Here is a 16,922-nt window from a genome sequence, read left to right on the forward strand (position 1 = left end):
CATTTAAACACAATCTTATACTTTGTCAAAGTTTGACACATCTAAAAAAAATACAAAAAAAAGAAAAAAAATTGGACGACGTTTAACATTTCATTGGGAGTCGTGAGGATATGGTTTTGTAATTCTTTAATTTTTTTTGTTTACTACCAAATGCGACGAGAAAATAGAATAAAAATGTGTCCTATCTTCCCTCACTCTACTGTATATTATAGTACGATGGGATAATCTGGGACACCTTAATCACATAATGTTCAAATATCCTGATCGTGTTTTGAACAGAAGTCTACAGAAGTGTTGTGGATACGGTTTTATAATTCTTTGAATGTTCTTTGTTTACTACCAATAGTGAGAAAATACAATGAAAGGTGTTTCTTTTGTTTAATAGCAACCACTCATGTAAAGACTTATTATCAGTTTGTCTTTTCCCACTCGCACGGGGCAACTTGTAATAATTTCTGTAGAAATCGTGTTGTTCGTTCCGAACCAGGAATTTTATATCCTTTATGGACAAAGAGTAAATAGTAAAGAAGACCCACAGCAAAAAATGCAAGCGCGTAAAAATACAGGAAATGTGGGTTGTTTATGAGAGGTACAACAACGAAGAAGAGCGACAGAAAAATCAAAAACACGGGAATAATGGTCGGTACCTGCATTAAAATGAGATTAGAATTGTCGTGTACTTTTTGTTATTTCAGTTTAAGCACGTATCCTAAGTTATTTTATTTATATATTACCTTGTATGGTCTGTTAAGTTCGGGCAGTCTTTTCCTGATGATTAAAACAGCTAAGGTAGAAAGGGCTTTGAAAGTCCAGTTTACAAATCCAAAGGTGTCGATTAAAGTGGAGAATTGACCGATACTAATTAGCACAATGGCTGCTATGCAATTGAGAGCAAGTGCTGTACTTGGAATGTGCTTGTGTATGTGAAGCATCCCGAAAATCTAAGAGCACATGGTGTATAATCTATAAACCACATAAAAATTAAAACGAAGATTACTCTAACCTGCGGAAAATGTCCGCGTCGAGCTGCCACGTACGATCCTCTACCAAATGTGAGAATTCCCGCACTGTAAGACCCAGCAGTGCACAGGCAAACTGTAAGAGGAACTATCCACGATGCTCCCCCCATCGCTTTCAATGCGAATGGTAATGCAACGATCTTAGAAGATGCCATTTCATCAACTGACAACACTGAAATGACATCGATTTGACTGCATACATTATCAGGGCCAAACGCAACGTGATTTAATCTTGCCTGAGAAGTATGCGCAGTTAATCATCAGGTAGACGATCGTTACAAGACCAATAGTGACCACAGTTGCTCTTGGAATTGTTTTTCCTGGATTTTTTACCTCCTCTGTCACACTGCATAGAGCGTTCCATCCCTCGTATGACCACATGACCTATATGTAGGTTGACATATATGTGTTTATCGTATTCTGAGAGAGGAAATCAGTTACAGCATTTTACATTTACGTGAAGGTGACGTTTTAAAACGGTATTGTGACAGCAGACCTTAATGCATACTATAATATGCCTGGATGTCCAAAGTGTTCTGTTACCTGGTAAAAAGCGTTTGATAAAGCCAATGGTGTAATCCCACTAACGCTGTCATGTGCAAATGCATTACTAAAGTTTTCTTGGGCGACAGAAGGCTGACCAATGCAAAACGCAACAGCGCTGATTACGACAACAGTGATTGCAATGTACTTTGACCAAGTAAAGGCAATCTGGAACTATAATTGTAAAGAATTTATGTTTAATTAGTAAGAATAGATTTACCTGTAAACGAACTGCCAATTTGTTGGTAAGTACGTTGATAGCTGTGATAAACAACAACAAACAAATAGCGACAAGTTTTACGCTTTCTTCTGGTGGTTGTGAATCAACGAAGAACGGTTCTGTTGCGTAGCGGGCAAATGTCAGCATTAAAATAGAGTCGGCTGTAGGTAACAAAGTGTTCATCCACGGTATAAGAAACGCCAATGCTGGATGATACGCGTATGTCAGGTAAGTGTAATCGCTGCCCGACTCTGGTATCGAAATTGCAAGTTCACAGTAGCACAGTGTTGAAAGCATAGCAATCAGTCCACCAAACACCCAAATAATCAACGTGACGCCCACGCTGTAGTTCGCAGCGGCTAAAAAAACAAGACATAACTAACATTTTTATACCGACACAAGCCAACGTTTTAAATTTACCAAAGACTCCGTGGGGAGAAATGAATATTCCTGATCCTATCACCACACCAGATGCCACAAACACTCCACTAAACATACCAATACTTCTCCTCGTCGTAAACTTATCTTCTGCATTTGTTTCGGTAGACATTGCTACCCCGCTGTAAAGTATCACACTGCCTCAGGTACTTTTAGTGATTACCTTAAAAATCATATAAAATTACATTGTACGCTATAATGTACAAGTTGCATGTGATGCTTTTGTATTCGCCGGCTAACTTAGCACGTTTCCTGAGTGCTGTACAAAACAAGACAGCACAAACATCTTCGTCACCTACTTTAAACACACCTCGTTTCTAAATGGGGGTGAGAGTTTCCCTTTTCTGCTTACCAAGCTGCCATGGCGTATTGACACAGCAGTTGTAGCTGCCACTATACAACTTGCAGGTCTTTGTAAATATTGCCGTGGGCCTTGTATGGTATGCGAATCATATTTCAGTCCTCATTCAAGCAACATAGAAAACAGTTTAAAATGCTGTGCGGTCGAGTTGAGAGACTTGGAAAATTTAGACAGAAGTCAATTGCCAATTGCTAATACGTTATTGCAACAAAATAACCCAATACGCAGAATTCAATAAATGCGTGAATAGGCTATGTATGCTGCAAAACTACTATACAAAGAAATCGATAACGAGTTCTACATTAGACTGTAATTATACAGGTAGGATTGCGGCAAAGCATTTATTTTATTTCTCTTCCATTCAGTGCCTCAAAAAAAATTATTGCTGAAATGTAGTTGCCTGTTTTAAACCAGAAACTGTGATGGACAAAAGTAAAATAATTTATGTCACAAGAACGGCGAAGAGTATAATGGTCATATGTAAAAGTCAGTGTGGGGAACCTGCAGTACATAAGTTTGTGCCTAGGCTCGGTCATCTTGAAAACAATTAGAATGAAAAGTTCGCTCCTTCTTCCCCCACCCTACCATGCTCTATACATTCCATATTCAAAATTTACCGAACGTTTCCGGCAAATACTGAGGTTATTCACCGCCGATCACTGACCTGTACCTAAACTAAATATTGCCAATACTGGTCTGAGCGTTCACGTCGGCGGGCATACTTTTTCCATCATATCTAAAAAGTATATAAGCTTAGGTTTTGGCCAAGAACATTGGGCCATGTACACCCGCGGCAGATGGTAATCGCAGAGTAAATATTTGTTGACATATAAGCCAAAACTGACCTTCGGAAGTATAAGAGAGAGAAACCTTAAGAGGTGATACTCGAGTATTATTCGCGCCCGCTTCATGTGCGATTACTAATATCTGATTTATTACTGATATAACTGATGTCTTATTATGCGTTAAACTAGACAGTTTAAGCAGCATTATAACTGTTTACTAGACCGAGTATCGTACTGTTTATAAGGTATATCCTGTTGTTTGAGCATAGACAATACGGAAACGAAAAAGTACATTTGTCTATGTCTATTCCACTTCAAGAGAAGTTAAAATAACATTGAGTCATTCAACAACCACAGTAAACTGCAAGTATATATTACTATAACTTCTTCATCTTTTGAACGCCTTCGGGTTTCCACTGAACCGGTGCCACTTTTAGCAACGTTTGAATAAAAATTGTGGTTCGGACTACACCAGGTAAAACGCAGCCGCAATGCACAAATATATAATAAAACGTAAGACCTAATGCGAAATACATAAGTGCGTAAAGATATAAGAAGTGTGGGTTGTTCAATAACGGGAGAATGACAAAGAAAAAAGAAACCGCTGACATAATGATTGGGACAACGGTTGGAACCTGTCGATCAAATTTGAACCAAAAGTATTAATAAGACTATTTTTGCAAATGACAACTTTACCTTGTAGGGGCGGGTTAGTTTAGGAAGCCGTTTTCTTAAGATTAGCACAGAGAGAGAACTAAGTCCAGTAAAGGTCCAATTTACGAATCCAAAAATTTGTATTAAAATTTCAAAATCTCCAATGCATATCAAAACAATTGAGCCGATGTTGTTGAGAATAAGTGCAGGTATTGGGATGCGTTTGTGAACATGGAGCATTCAAAAACCTGTTCCAAAGAAAACAATATATAATCCTTTGTGCAAATGTTATAGTAGCATCTGGGAAGATTGATTACGATTTCATTTTATTTTAATGTCCTATTTAGTGGTAAACGAACAAAATTCAAAGAATTATATAACAGTATCTTTACGGTTCTAAAATAGTGTTATTAACTATTACTTAAAGATTAAGGGGTATGAGATAATATGTGCTAAAAGTACCCCATCCTACAACACAATACTAACTATCTTGCAAAACTGACAAACCTGCGGTAAATGTCCACGTCTGGCTGCCACGTAAGACAATCTACCATAGGTTAAAACGCCACCATTGTAAGACCCAGCAGTGCACAGGCAAACTGTAAGAGGAACTATCCATGATGCTCCCCCCATCGCTTTCAATGCGAATGGTAATGCAACGATCTTAGAAGATGCCATTTCATCAACTGACAACACTGAAATGACATATCGGGTTGAAAAAGCATTCAGCAGAAACTGTCTAAAGTGATAGAGTATTACCAGAGAAGTATGCAGTATTAATGGCAAGATAGATAACCACCACGGCAGCTATTGTAAGAAGTGAAGCTTTTGGAATTGTTTTTCCAGGTTCTTTAATTTCCTCTGTCACGTGACACAAAGAATTCCATCCTTGATAAGACCACGTGACCTTAAAACATAAGCAGTTAATATTACGTGGATTTTTGTAAAAAAGGAACGTAAAAGTAAGAGATGTTTCTTTTGATAATGCCAATAAATAAAAAACGTTATTTTGTAAATTGCGGTAAAACAACCTACCGTATAAAAAGCTTTGGACAAAGTCAAAAACGAAATTCCTTTTAATGATTTTCCTTCGAAAGCGTTACGGAAATTTTCTGAAGCAACAGAACTGTCTTTCATGCAGAAAATAACCGCACTGACAACGATGAAAGATATTGCAGCCAACTTACACCATGCGAACGCTATCTGGCAAAAATGGAGCTGGTTATATTTTTTGCAATACAGTATGGGTGTGAAACGTATACCTGCATACGAACGGCGCTTTTCACGCTGAGTACATTGATAGCTGTGATAAACAAAAGTAAGCAAATGGCAATAAGTTTCACGCTTTGAACGGGCGGTGTCGTACACTCGAAAAACGGCTTAACAGCGTAGCGGGCAAATGACAGCATTAAAATAGAGTCAGCTGTAGGTAACAAAGTGTTCATCCACGGTATAAGAAATGCCAATGCTGGATGATACGCGTATGTCAGGTAAGTGTAATCGCTGCCCGACTCTGGTATCGAAGTTGCAAGTTCACAGTAGCACAGTGTTGAAAGCATAGCAATCAGTCCACCAAATACCCAAATAATCAACGTGACACCAACACTGTAGTTTGCAGCGGCTGAAAACAGTAATAATAATGTTGTTTTCTTTTGAGAAGGTGAATAAGGATGCATAATAAAAGTGAGGCAGCAGAGTATATAGCGACTAAACGACAGTCGTAAAAAATACGCTAATGGTAATAAACATATATACATTTGAATGTTTAAAAACCTGCAAAACAGCAAGTTACCGAAAACGCCATTTGGTGAAACGAATATTCCAGATCCAACTATAACTCCAACTGAAACATAAATTGCACTGAATAGTTCAATGGATCGTTCGGTGGTGAATGTGTCGCTTTTGCTCGTCATATTTTACTACTACTTGCTGCAATGCTCTGAATTCTGTAGTAATATTTAACTCAACAATCTTGCGTTAAAACTAACACTGGCTCTTTAGCGGATAAGTATTCTATACTTTATGGACAAGGTCCTACTGCGAGGCACGCTATGGAACCATTAGGATTCAAACTAGAGCCATTACCCGAGCACCAAACATACGGAACCAGTGATTTGTTGCTGCTACACTGAGACAAAGCACGACTGCTTAATTAAACCCTTGAGCAGGAAGGAATTAAGCGTCAATGTATTGGTGACAACGCCAGACTTTAAAGTTTAAACAATCAGCCATGAAGTCCATTTGTATGTTGTGGACATTTATGAAAACTTTGTTATAAAGAGTTCATCGAGATTTATTGGCTTAGTCATATACAATGTGTTTCCGAACAGATAGAATGCAGACGTACAGTCCACCCTTCACAAGTTTAAATTTTAAAACCACAAAACTGTTTCAGTTTTCGGCTGTATTAAAACAAGCTGAGAAAGTTAACTTATGCGTAATAAAGAATAATTATAAAGTGTGGGAGAATTTTTTATACGGGGGCAGGTTCGGACACTTTTATAAAATCTTGCTCTACGAGTCTCTACTATTTAACGACAGACGAAAACAAATGTTAAGTACCGTTCGACAGCATTCTCATCTCTGTATAATCGATATTAATATAACTAAAACAAAGTTGTTGACTGCTAGTATTGAAAATTAGGTTGGAATTCGAACTACTGATAACAGAAGAAAATATAAAGAAGTAATAGAAAACTTCAAAACCTTTCGTTACAAAATTTCTCACCGATTTTTTCACAAATGGTCATAAGAGCGCAAACGATACACACAGACTATGCTATTTATATGTTTATAACCCAAAACACAACTTAAATTGCCTCTGGGTTTTGATATTTCTTTTTCGTGCGCTAATGTAATATACAATTTTTCTGGCGGTTCGATTTTGCGCGATTTTAAAGAGGCTGTTTCGTTTTTTTTTTTTAAAGTTTAAAGAAACTTTTAGATAACTTTAAAAAATTTTATGTGTACTTAAATTTTGATTATTATTGGTCCCGTTTAAATGTAGTCTTAAATTACTTGTTTGTTGTTTTACATGCGTGATTGAGTAAGCTACATGATTGTATGTTATAGTGAATACGTACTTTATTGTTTGTTTTTCAAAGAGGCACAATGTCAATTATCTAAACTAAAGCGCTACCTTAGCCGTTTGTATTGGTCGCCAGAGGGAGCAGCAAGTTGTTTTACATCTTGCCAATTCTGGGCGAACGAAACGAGGAAGGCAAAACACGGCTTTGCGAGACGAGACGCTCTTTTCCGTAAAATCACCGCCGTGTCGCACATGTAGGAGCAGTTGCGTGTTATATTGGCAGCAGTGTTACAATCTGTTTTTCGAGCAATCAGAGTTGCAGAAATCTTCACCTTTACAGAGAATAGCAACAAAGATACATTCGACCATATGCCATTTAAAGTGAAACCAGTTTTAAATATTTTATTGAAGAGAGACTTTAAAATCAAGTGACAATTGAACAAGGTGTATAGTGGCGACTAGTATTTTAGAATGTCTGCAGGCGACGAGAGTATCTAGTATGTGGTTTCATGTTAATAAACTGACACCACATTGTTTTTATCAACCATCCAGTACGCCGCTGATTACGCGATTTCTCTAGAGAGACGTAATTCCTGCCATGGCTACATCTCTATTGGGATTATATTATCCGATAACAAGGAGACGTAAAACAAGCATATAAGACGTTATTATTAAACATAAACAGGCTCACTTTTATCAATAACCCTTCGGTAGAGCAACAGGTATTGATCGCAGTGTAACGAATTCTTTATTACCACAGAAGCGTGAAGCAGTCTTGAATAGTAGTCTTACTGCACAAACAAGCACGTAATACTGTATTGCAGCTATGAAGCCAAAGTGTAAAGCCACATATTTCTTTTTCTGTTTCCATCCGAGGTTTGACACTGGTACATGGAGCATAGCGGCGTCATTTGCTTGTGCGGTAAGTACTGTGTATTGTCAATGTCCTCCAGCGTCATTGCGACTCTGTGTTCGCCTCGCTTGTGAGATATAATTACATTTCGTGACCGCTATCGCACTACCAGTGCTGATTAATCACAGCGCTGTAATTTTGTCAAAACAAGAATGAAGTGTGGCGGATTGCTTCGGGCAGTTCACATTTCCCATGGGCTAATGCTTAAAATAAGTAACCGGGCCAAACTGTTAGATTGGACACCGTGTACAATTTGATTACAGATGCTCAAGTAAGCTGTAATTGCTTTATTTAATCCTTCTTGAATGAGCTGTACATTCAATACAGGTACCTGCTTCATAACAAAGTTTGTGAAAAACAATACAAAAGAAAATCGTGACATTCAATTAATTCCTTTAACGTCGCTGCTGTTTTTAATAACGATTTAATCTACTGTCACGCACGGCTCGACCTATATAGCTCAAAATCACCGCGCTAATCTGATTTTAGCTTGCCGACGTCCTGCTGCTAACGGGATTACTATTAATGCCAATTCCGATGCGCGGAATAGGAATACACGATATTTTAATCTCAAGTTTCACACAATGTTTTGTTAATCTTTTAACCCAAATGGCTATGTCAGCGAAAATGATCCCAGGGTTATAGAATGATTCAAAGTGCTGTATCGTTCTTGGTTCGAAAGGAATCGTAATCAATGACTGATTACGATAACTGTGGCTAGATGCCTGACGCTATTTGTGTCCTTTGTTTGTTTCAGTAATTCCATGACGTTAGGTTTGCCATTCGAAACAATACCAATTCATTAGGTTTGTTGTACTGATAAAGCCACAATGGTCTTGGATGTACATTGGCGGATATCCAATTGCGATTCTTGATATATTATCCGCGATAAAGTACGACTCAGAGCGTTTACATGCGTTTTACCTCGGTAGGGTCAAGCCACGGAAATTGTTCTTTCAAATATTATAAAGTAACATGATCTGCGATCTGCGGTCGAGGAATAACATCTTTTCTTCGGACGAAAATATGATCTCGACAAGCTAACAATATCTCTACAGTTTTTCGCATACAGTGGCAGCTGGGCATAGTTAACGTTTTATGCTGCCACTCGTTATTGAATCGAAGTGGCGGATTCGAAAACTTAGATGGCCTTTTCGATGGCCCTTTATTACGTCACTGAAGCAATAAGCACACTCGGGCATAGCCGTTCTGCTTTATTGATCTTAAGTTAGGTTCAAGCGTAATGAAATGACGTCAGAGATTAATCAAGCGAAAACGTCATCAAAAATCATCACTATTGTGATTTGTTGTGTGCTATTGATAAAATAATCCACCGTAAAAGCGATGGTGAATAAACCGTTTTCTTGGCTGCGGGAAAAGCTCAACAAATGTTAAAACCAAGTTTTACAATTTCTTTTGTTAGGAGCCATAGAGTTCTATAACTTAAGAGTACACAAAGTATGTGTAATTGGCTTGGTTTGAGAGACATTTGTTTGCTCTGCTCCGCGTGTTCTCTTCAAAGTTTGTCTTGTGACGCGTCGAGTTTGTACATTTAATGTAATCTTTATACAGCAGTTTTATAATGTAAGTCCGTCACAGTTGCTATGTACTATCATTCAATCAAGTTTTTTTTGTGACGAATGTCTGGTTTCCTCCACTAACAGTGTTATGCACTTTTAAATTTTCCGGTCTAATAGTTAAGTTTTTCCCAGGCAAAATAGAATAGAATAAACCATAAGTTCGAATTTCGACAATGGTGTTGACTGCGCGCACACAACGACTTGAACGTTGCCTATTAAATCTTTTCATACAGTTTCACAATTGTGGCGCAAGAAATCTTTCAGCGTTAAACCTAGTATTAAGTTCGTATACCATACCATACACTGGATTCTAATATAGTGATTAGACCCATAATAGTTTCGGCAATTGGTGCTTTGTGAAGGAAGGAGGACAAACAACTCAATTCTAAATTCTAAAAAGTATAGTAGGGTAGAGGAAGATGGGACACCATTTCACGCTATTTCTCGACTCATTTGGTAGTGAACAAAGAACATTCATGGAAATATAAAACCGTATTCCCACGACTCCCATAGACCGTTGTTAGTTGTTTAAAACACAATCTAGATATTTGTCATTATGCGCTTACCGTGTCCCATTTCGCCCCACAGTACTACATACTTGGCCAACTTTAAAAATATGAATTTACTTCCAAGCCACCACAACCGTCTGTTTTCATTTAAACGTGAGATGTCCCGCTGGGCGGTTAACACTTGGTTGATTATGATGTCACAAAGCACCGCGGGCGAAGCGTCCAATCGTGCTGATCGGATCAACTTTTGGTCCCTGTGCTAACGGTAACATCAATCGATCCGTCAAAACCATGAAAGAATTAAGTTACAAACTCCAATAAACTTGATTGTAAATTGTTTATGGTTGCATTAAACAAAGGTGCAAAAAAAGATGCGGTGAACGTATCAGGACAGCGAGTAAATATTTGCTGCTTCTTACTTTTCATTGGTTAATCATTTAAAGAAAGTCAAAAAAAAGCTTGAGCAAAAGTAAACTACAACATGGCTGGCGTTATTACTGCCCGCCCAAAAGATCCACCAATATTGCTCCAAAACAAACAATAATCGCGCCACTAACTGTGATTCACACAAAATCACGTGCTGCGTGACGTCACTCTCGAAACGAAAAAGTTCTGAATCCAACTTCGCCTGATATCAAGTTTCAACAGCGCAATTCAATTCAAACCAATTAAAATAACACATGTTGAGCTTGAAATAAACGTCGCGTATCGTTTAACGTAAATATTAGACGCTCACTATACCAACGTGTTGGACGTCGCAAATAGATAGATCGGTTTAAGATCCGTTTTCCGTTTATTTACCGACGACGTCAGCCTTTTAGAAATATCGGATTACGTCTTATTCTCCGATTAAGAGCTACTGGCGCGACTGTGGTGTTACTATCGTATGATTCTCGTCCCTTCGCCATTGTTTAAAATTGCTGTTTATACAACACGCACGACGACTGGATTTAAACAGAGCAACGACTAACTGCAGATATTTATTTTAACGAAAACTATTTTAAATGTTTCTATTTCCAGGTGATATTCGCCGCCATGTTTGTTCTTTCTTTGTCCTACAGCGCCCCAAAATGCCTGTGTCCACAAATTTGGGAACATGTTGACATACTACCGACAGGTAAGCGGTGTTTGCCAAATATTTATTTATTTCTAAATAACCTACGTAAGCGTAAAGTGCCAGATGCGCACTACGTTTCCGTTGTTGAGTGGACGCTCGGGTCAAAGGGTGTTGCTTAGGAGAAAGTAATCAATCGATTGAATTCTCTATGTCTTAGTTTCAAACTGTCCATTGCATGTAACCACTATAGATCGATTTAACTCGTGATTTATGTTTCAGTTTATAAAGTGCTGTACGTCTTCGTTCTGCTTTATTTTGGCGCACTGCTCATCGCGTCCCTTCTAGCCATATACGGAACATTTAACGTAAGTCGTGTGTCTGCATGTTTAGTCCCAACCGTCAATGTTTGAGACTGTGCAACCCCCCTAGCTGTAATGTAATACGAGCGCGTAATGTGTCCCATTTTTTACATGATGCTTTAAATGTTCGGATAACCTTCGACCCACGCATGTCATGTCCACGACTACTAAATCGTGAAGGACGAGCGTATAATTAGACGTTTGTTCAAGTCCAGAGAATAATCCATTTCCGAAATCTAGTAAAGCGTGTAAATCTCGTCGAAACTAGATTATACTGGTTAATTATTCATGTGTAAGCATCACGTGAGCGAACCCCTGCCTGCCATACTGACGATGCAAGGGGGAACGAGAGATGTCAATAACAAACTGCTGCATGAAGAAGTCCAATTGATTTTCTTGGTCATTCAAACAGCTGATGTACATGCTCAGCATTAATATGTAGCTTTATCGACAATTTACAATGTTGCAAGCTAAGTTATTGAATCAGCCTATCTGAATTCCTTTTTCAAACACCAACTCAACCATTGACAAAGGGGAAGGAAACATGTTATTTTTTACTTAGAACTGGGTTTCTATTTTATAGTATTACAGGAAACGACGACGATAAAGGGGAAGCACACTTAAACATTTTATAAATATTTACCATCATGTACAAATCAGCAATTTACATTTCAACAGGCACAATTCAGGAAACTACCACCATTTCTTGTCCTAATGATTTTCACCGAGCTTGCGACGATCGGCGGATCCATTTATGTATTCGTGCAGCTTGCAAATATCGACCAGTACCTCTTGTTCGACAACGACACCTACTGGAACATGGCAAAAATGGTGAGTAGTCAAACTCTTCCAAAATGTGCTGATATACGTCTCGAATTGGGCCATTGTACTGGTTGTTTATTTTTATAACTCGCTAAACGCTTGTCGGGTCCGTTCACAATCGCCGATGACAATACAACCAGATTGTAAAACATATTTTCGAATGAAATCCAGTTCCATTATGTTACTCGCCACCTTTTACCATACGACGGGTTTAGCCATTCATTCAGAACAGACGTCCTGGAACGGTAACGACTGGTATATGCCTGTATGAAAACCTTTGATTTGCGCCCGGCCGTGTATGAGCCCGCCCATATGGGCTGGTAGAAGTAGCTTGAATCATACAAGGCTATTCTGGTTTTGTGGAGATTTCATAGCAAATGATATTATCCACCCAACACAATACAAATCTGATATTTGTCTGTTCAGGTTCTCAAAGAAGACTTGGTAACCAATTTAGAGCAAATGATGACAACAGTTTCAATCTTGCTGAAAAACTTCCTTAACCTTGACATGGGCGAAAGTCTCAACTTGGACATGCTGATGGACGCTGTGAGTAACTATTTATTTACACAGACATTCACTATATCTGACTAATGCGTATTTTTTGGGCTGAAAGGTATAGGACATTTAAAAAAACGCGTAAAGGGGCCTGTATTATAAACCATGGCTTACTCAATACATTGAGTAGGCCATGATTAAACCTATTAAAAACTTAAAAAAATAAATATAAATTTTGTTAAAACCCGCTGCTGATGTTGATGTATACGTAAAATCCTTTTTATCTTTAATTTCGACCTGCGCGTGTCAGGTGACTTACAAGTTGTGGGGTAAACTCATTACAATTGATTGTTCGATCTACGATTGCACCATTTCTCGTGTGGTGTCGTGAATGTTAAAAAGTGTGATCACCAAAGTAGAAACCTACGTAAAATCAAAACTGCTGGCTGTGCCGGTGTAAAAGTAGAGCAATGTTCCATTCTACCCCACAACGATATTGTAATGTTCTATCTTACCCCAACTTACGATACGTTATTGTTTTACATTTTATATAAATTATTATTTGGGAAGGATCAGGATACTATTAGATTTACATGTTCTGATCTCTCTGCTTAATGTTACTCCGAACTACTGACTAAGCTTCTAATGTTTCAGCGAAACATGATTCCGTTTATTTTTACTCAGGCGTTAAAAGACGGTGTTTTGGTGGTGCTCGGTGGAATGAAACGAATGATGAAGTTCTCCGCCATTCTCATGCTTATTGGCATCAACTTTTTCTTTGTAAGTAGGCCTTTACAATCTATTATTTGCCTGGATGTGTACAACAATACAGGATCTGTGTGTTAAAGTGTTCCGCAGTTATACTATACCATTTCAGCCGTTGTCGTTCTGCCTGACATTGCATTAAGTCAACCGTAAAATGCCAAAAAGCCATCTCGACACAATTTCTTGAAGGTGACTCACCTTCCGTGAGGAATTTTAATTAAATAGGTCGCTTGCGATGCGTTTTATATTCCCAGTTTGAATAGACTATTAAAGCAATTGCGTCTCTTTAAACTGCAGCGAGATAATGCATTTTCTTTTCTCAGATCACGTCCATTTTAGTCGTTGCGTCACACTACCGAAGATTAAAAGAAGGAATTCTCAGAACTTACTCTGGCGTACCCGGCCTGGTGAGTTACAACATTGCATATGGTTTCGCATTAGTATTGTTCAGTATTGCTGTTTTAAACGTCACAAAATCAATGCATGAAGTTTAAGATCGTTAATAATTCATCCAAGTAAAACGCGATACATAGCAACTATCCACAGGAGCTTTTAATACACAAGCTAATCAACAACTGTCAACACTTCAGGTAATACACAAAGCCGTTTTATCAAACTCGGCAAGAAGCACTGCATCAGACTCTTTAAGCGACGACTGCTCCGGCACTCCATTAAAACAAATGAAACGAATGAGGTCGAGCGACTACAGCAGCTCGCCCCGAAGCACAAAACGTCTTTACAATCATTCCAATATGGACGTTGAAAAGAAGTTTCCCAAAGGCGATTTTCTCTAACCTTTCGGGTTAGACTTTAGTAATTCAAATACGCGGGCGGCAAACTCCGGCACTGGTCCGCTTCGTTTCATAGTTAAAGGGTACAGTGACTTACATAACGTTTTCCACCGTCATATTCGGCCAATCTGTCGATCAAACCAACACAAATGATCAAGATGAGGTATTGCTTCATAATACTTGAGCTGTACACCTATTTGTTTGGCACACAACTGTTGTTGTGATTTTCGGATACACAGTCCACGTCGATAATAATATCTTAAGTTTCCTGTAATAGCGAAATCGGAGGTGGCTTTTATAGCGACACAAGCTACTCGTTTTCTTTTGTATATAGCCCAAGGCGATTGGAGCACTTGGATTTCTCTTTTTTGGTTTTGGTTGCGAGTTCACTTCCATGGTTGAATCTCGTGCTTTTTATTTATGTTCTATTTTTACATCGTCAAAATTCCGCATCGTTTCAGTTAATTTCGCAAACTCGTCTTCCGCTTGAAACCGTTGCAATATAAAGCTGAACAATCCTGTTCTTGCACGTAATTTCCCACATACTTTTTAAGCATGTTTTTTTTTCAAAATGGCTAATCTTAAATTCATATCTCTTCCACTCATTACAGAAAGTATTTTCTGCATGTGCAACTTGTTTTTTCTACCAGTATCATCAGTGTTCTTTCTATATACTCGTCTTCCGAAAGTCGTATGCAAAAGTTTACACACTATTATTAACGAATTCGAGTTACACGTTTAGGACGGAGTAGTACAATAGCTCATTGCTTAGCGTCTGTAAGTTAGAATTAAATATAACGCTGTGCCAAACGAAACATTGTGAACAGTTGCTGTCTAATTCGAACGAATTGTACCCCCATTCACAAGAGCAAACATTTTCCCCCGCGTCGCTTTATTTTGCTTGACCCTTATTGTGCCTTTGTGCATACATGCACTTCTTATTTTCGTGCTTTTTGATTTTTTTGTGATGTAGACGTTTATGCTTCATTCAGATTCACGGACAACGGATAATTCTAGCGAACAATAAATTTCTCCCCTGTTGTATTTAAAGTATAGTAGATTATGGCAACGTAATGACCATCAACCACCGAGATAGCAGAATATCTAGGCCCCATGACAACTGCAGTCACGTACATATGATATAGGTTGATGTCGACCCGATCAGACAGTGTATAATACGCATCAGTTTTATCTTATCGGGCGTTTAGTGACCATCATGTAGATAGATCGTTTATTTTATTGTAAAACAGACGGTCTTGTTGAGCACGTAATGCTACGAAAACCTTTTCTATATGTTACCGTATCTAACTAGACTGTTATTAAGGGGAATTTAACGACTCTTTAATTGGATTTGTTACTCTATTTTTATACCCGCGTGGTGGAGCTTGTGAAACATATTGCTTCGCTTTGTCTCGGTTGCATGTCGCTTGAATATACAAGTGAAGCATTTACCTTGGGTTTCTCGCGGTGATTCGATTCGGGAATGTAACAACTCGGCGTTAAAGGATCATAATTTTAGTTTAGTGTGGAACTGATGACCGTAACATATTGGGGTACATGTATGACCAACAATTTATTGCCTTATTTGAATGTCGGTCCTTGGATAGGACACTTAACATTTATCCAAATTGCTAGTTTTAAAGTCGATTTAAAGGGAATAGGCACCAACCAATTGGATATGTACGTGATTTCGATAAAATCGCTGTATACTAAAATTTTGCTTCTTCGGTAATTTTTACGTTGTGAGACGCATCGTTTCGCAGTTGTTTTCAGTTTCACGCAGTGGAGAATTACCAATACAGCATTATCGACAGTAATTTTCGTGTAGTTAGTAGAAAACATCGGGGAAGGATTTCAATTAAGGAATCACGTGATCGTTTCAGTTGGAAGGAAACAGACGATAGAGAAGAAAAAAAAGTTGCTTTGATCCAGAAGAATTTGGTATGCAAATTTATTTAGCTGTAACAACATGGGTGCTGTGCTCGATTGAACACTACGGTATACGTGGTGGCTTCGTTAGAACAACACCCGCACTTATGGACACAGTATCTTTGTTGACCAAACACACACTCGGTGACCAACACAAGTACTGAGTAAGATCCAAGAATATTATACCAAAACACTTACAAACATAGATAAATGGTGTATCACTGCTGAGCATGAACCGGAGTTGCCCTGTGCATACCGCAGTGATTACACCTAAACGCAGTTGATATATACGTGTTTGAGGCTCATAATGGTACTATCATTGTTTGCGTTGTTTCCTTGAACAAGAAACTTAACGGAAGCTCTATTGTCATAATTCATAACAATTTTCGCAACATTTCAGTTGAAGAGAGTAATCATGATGGATGGAGTAATGATAATTAGACGCAAATGCAAAACACTTGCTGTCGATACCAATAACCCAAAATGCATATTGTGTTAAATGAGTTATAGTACAATAGGGGAAGATGTGACACTTAAGCACATATTGCCAAATATTTCTTCTTTATTAAACTATGGTCAGATAATTGTATCATGGGAAGTGTACACATAGTATTATTGAACACGTTAGTGGCAAAATAAACTCGTTTGCGT

The 16,922-nt window shown here is 38.2% G+C and overlaps 3 protein-coding genes across 4 annotated transcripts; 1 reads left to right on the top strand and 2 right to left on the bottom strand.

The window, feature by feature from the left end:
• Positions 1 to 359: 359 nt before the first annotated feature.
• LOC149742833 (b(0,+)-type amino acid transporter 1-like) lies at positions 360 to 2,479 on the bottom strand. Of its 2 annotated transcripts, XM_089894062.1 has the most exons (7): positions 2,203 to 2,479; positions 1,783 to 2,141; positions 1,563 to 1,730; positions 1,256 to 1,403; positions 1,004 to 1,191; positions 735 to 941; positions 360 to 647 (listed from the first exon to the last, which is right to left on the bottom strand). In XM_089894062.1, the coding sequence occupies exons 1-7, from the start codon at positions 2,330 to 2,332 to the stop codon at positions 411 to 413; spliced, it is 1,437 nt and encodes a 478-aa protein (XP_089750188.1). In that variant the 5' UTR covers positions 2,333 to 2,479; the 3' UTR covers positions 360 to 410. The 2 variants fall into 2 exon arrangements, with proteins under 2 accessions (XP_089750188.1, XP_089750189.1); XM_089894063.1 differs by lacking the exon at positions 1,563 to 1,730.
• Positions 2,384 to 6,815, bottom strand: LOC149742834 (b(0,+)-type amino acid transporter 1-like). Its single transcript, XM_089894101.1, is given in 7 exon segments — positions 2,384 to 4,001; positions 4,063 to 4,268; positions 4,524 to 4,715; positions 4,780 to 4,927; positions 5,056 to 5,223; positions 5,283 to 5,641; positions 5,813 to 6,815. Coding segments are annotated over 7 exon segments (1,452 nt in total). The 5' UTR covers positions 5,934 to 6,815; the 3' UTR covers positions 2,384 to 3,743.
• A 495-nt stretch (positions 6,816 to 7,310) lies between these two features.
• Positions 7,311 to 15,386, top strand: LOC149742835 (uncharacterized). The gene is made up of 8 exons (XM_089894085.1): positions 7,311 to 7,970; positions 11,071 to 11,167; positions 11,387 to 11,472; positions 12,145 to 12,297; positions 12,715 to 12,837; positions 13,471 to 13,566; positions 13,875 to 13,958; positions 14,142 to 15,386. Exons 1-8 carry the CDS (start codon positions 7,875 to 7,877, stop codon positions 14,343 to 14,345), a joined length of 939 nt encoding a protein of 312 aa, XP_089750211.1. The 5' UTR covers positions 7,311 to 7,874; the 3' UTR covers positions 14,346 to 15,386.
• The last annotated feature ends 1,536 nt before the right edge of the window (positions 15,387 to 16,922 follow it).

This window comes from Ciona robusta, chromosome 1, assembly GCF_009617815.1.
Source record: "Ciona robusta chromosome 1, ASM961781v2".
In the NCBI taxonomy this organism is placed as follows: domain Eukaryota; kingdom Metazoa; phylum Chordata; class Ascidiacea; order Phlebobranchia; family Cionidae; genus Ciona; species Ciona robusta.

Bases quoted from the DNA above. Each gene is read 5' to 3' on its own strand.
- LOC149742833 (XM_089894062.1), bottom strand. From the start codon at position 2,332: ATGTCTACCGAAACAAATGCAGAAGATAAGTTTACGACGAGGAGAAGT. The intron at 2,142-2,202 runs GTAAATTTAAAA...TTGTTTTTTTAG, and splicing joins TTCTCCCCACGGAGTCTTTG to CCGCTGCGAACTACAGCGTG. The intron at 942-1,003 runs GTTAGAGTAATC...ATGTGCTCTTAG, and splicing joins GACGCGGACATTTTCCGCAG to ATTTTCGGGATGCTTCACAT.
- LOC149742835 (XM_089894085.1), top strand. From the start codon at position 7,875: ATGAAGCCAAAGTGTAAAGCCACATATTTCTTTTTCTGTTTCCATCCG. The intron at 7,971-11,070 runs GTAAGTACTGTG...TTCTATTTCCAG, and splicing joins CGGCGTCATTTGCTTGTGCG to GTGATATTCGCCGCCATGTT. The intron at 13,959-14,141 runs GTGAGTTACAAC...TCAACACTTCAG, and splicing joins ACTCTGGCGTACCCGGCCTG to GTAATACACAAAGCCGTTTT.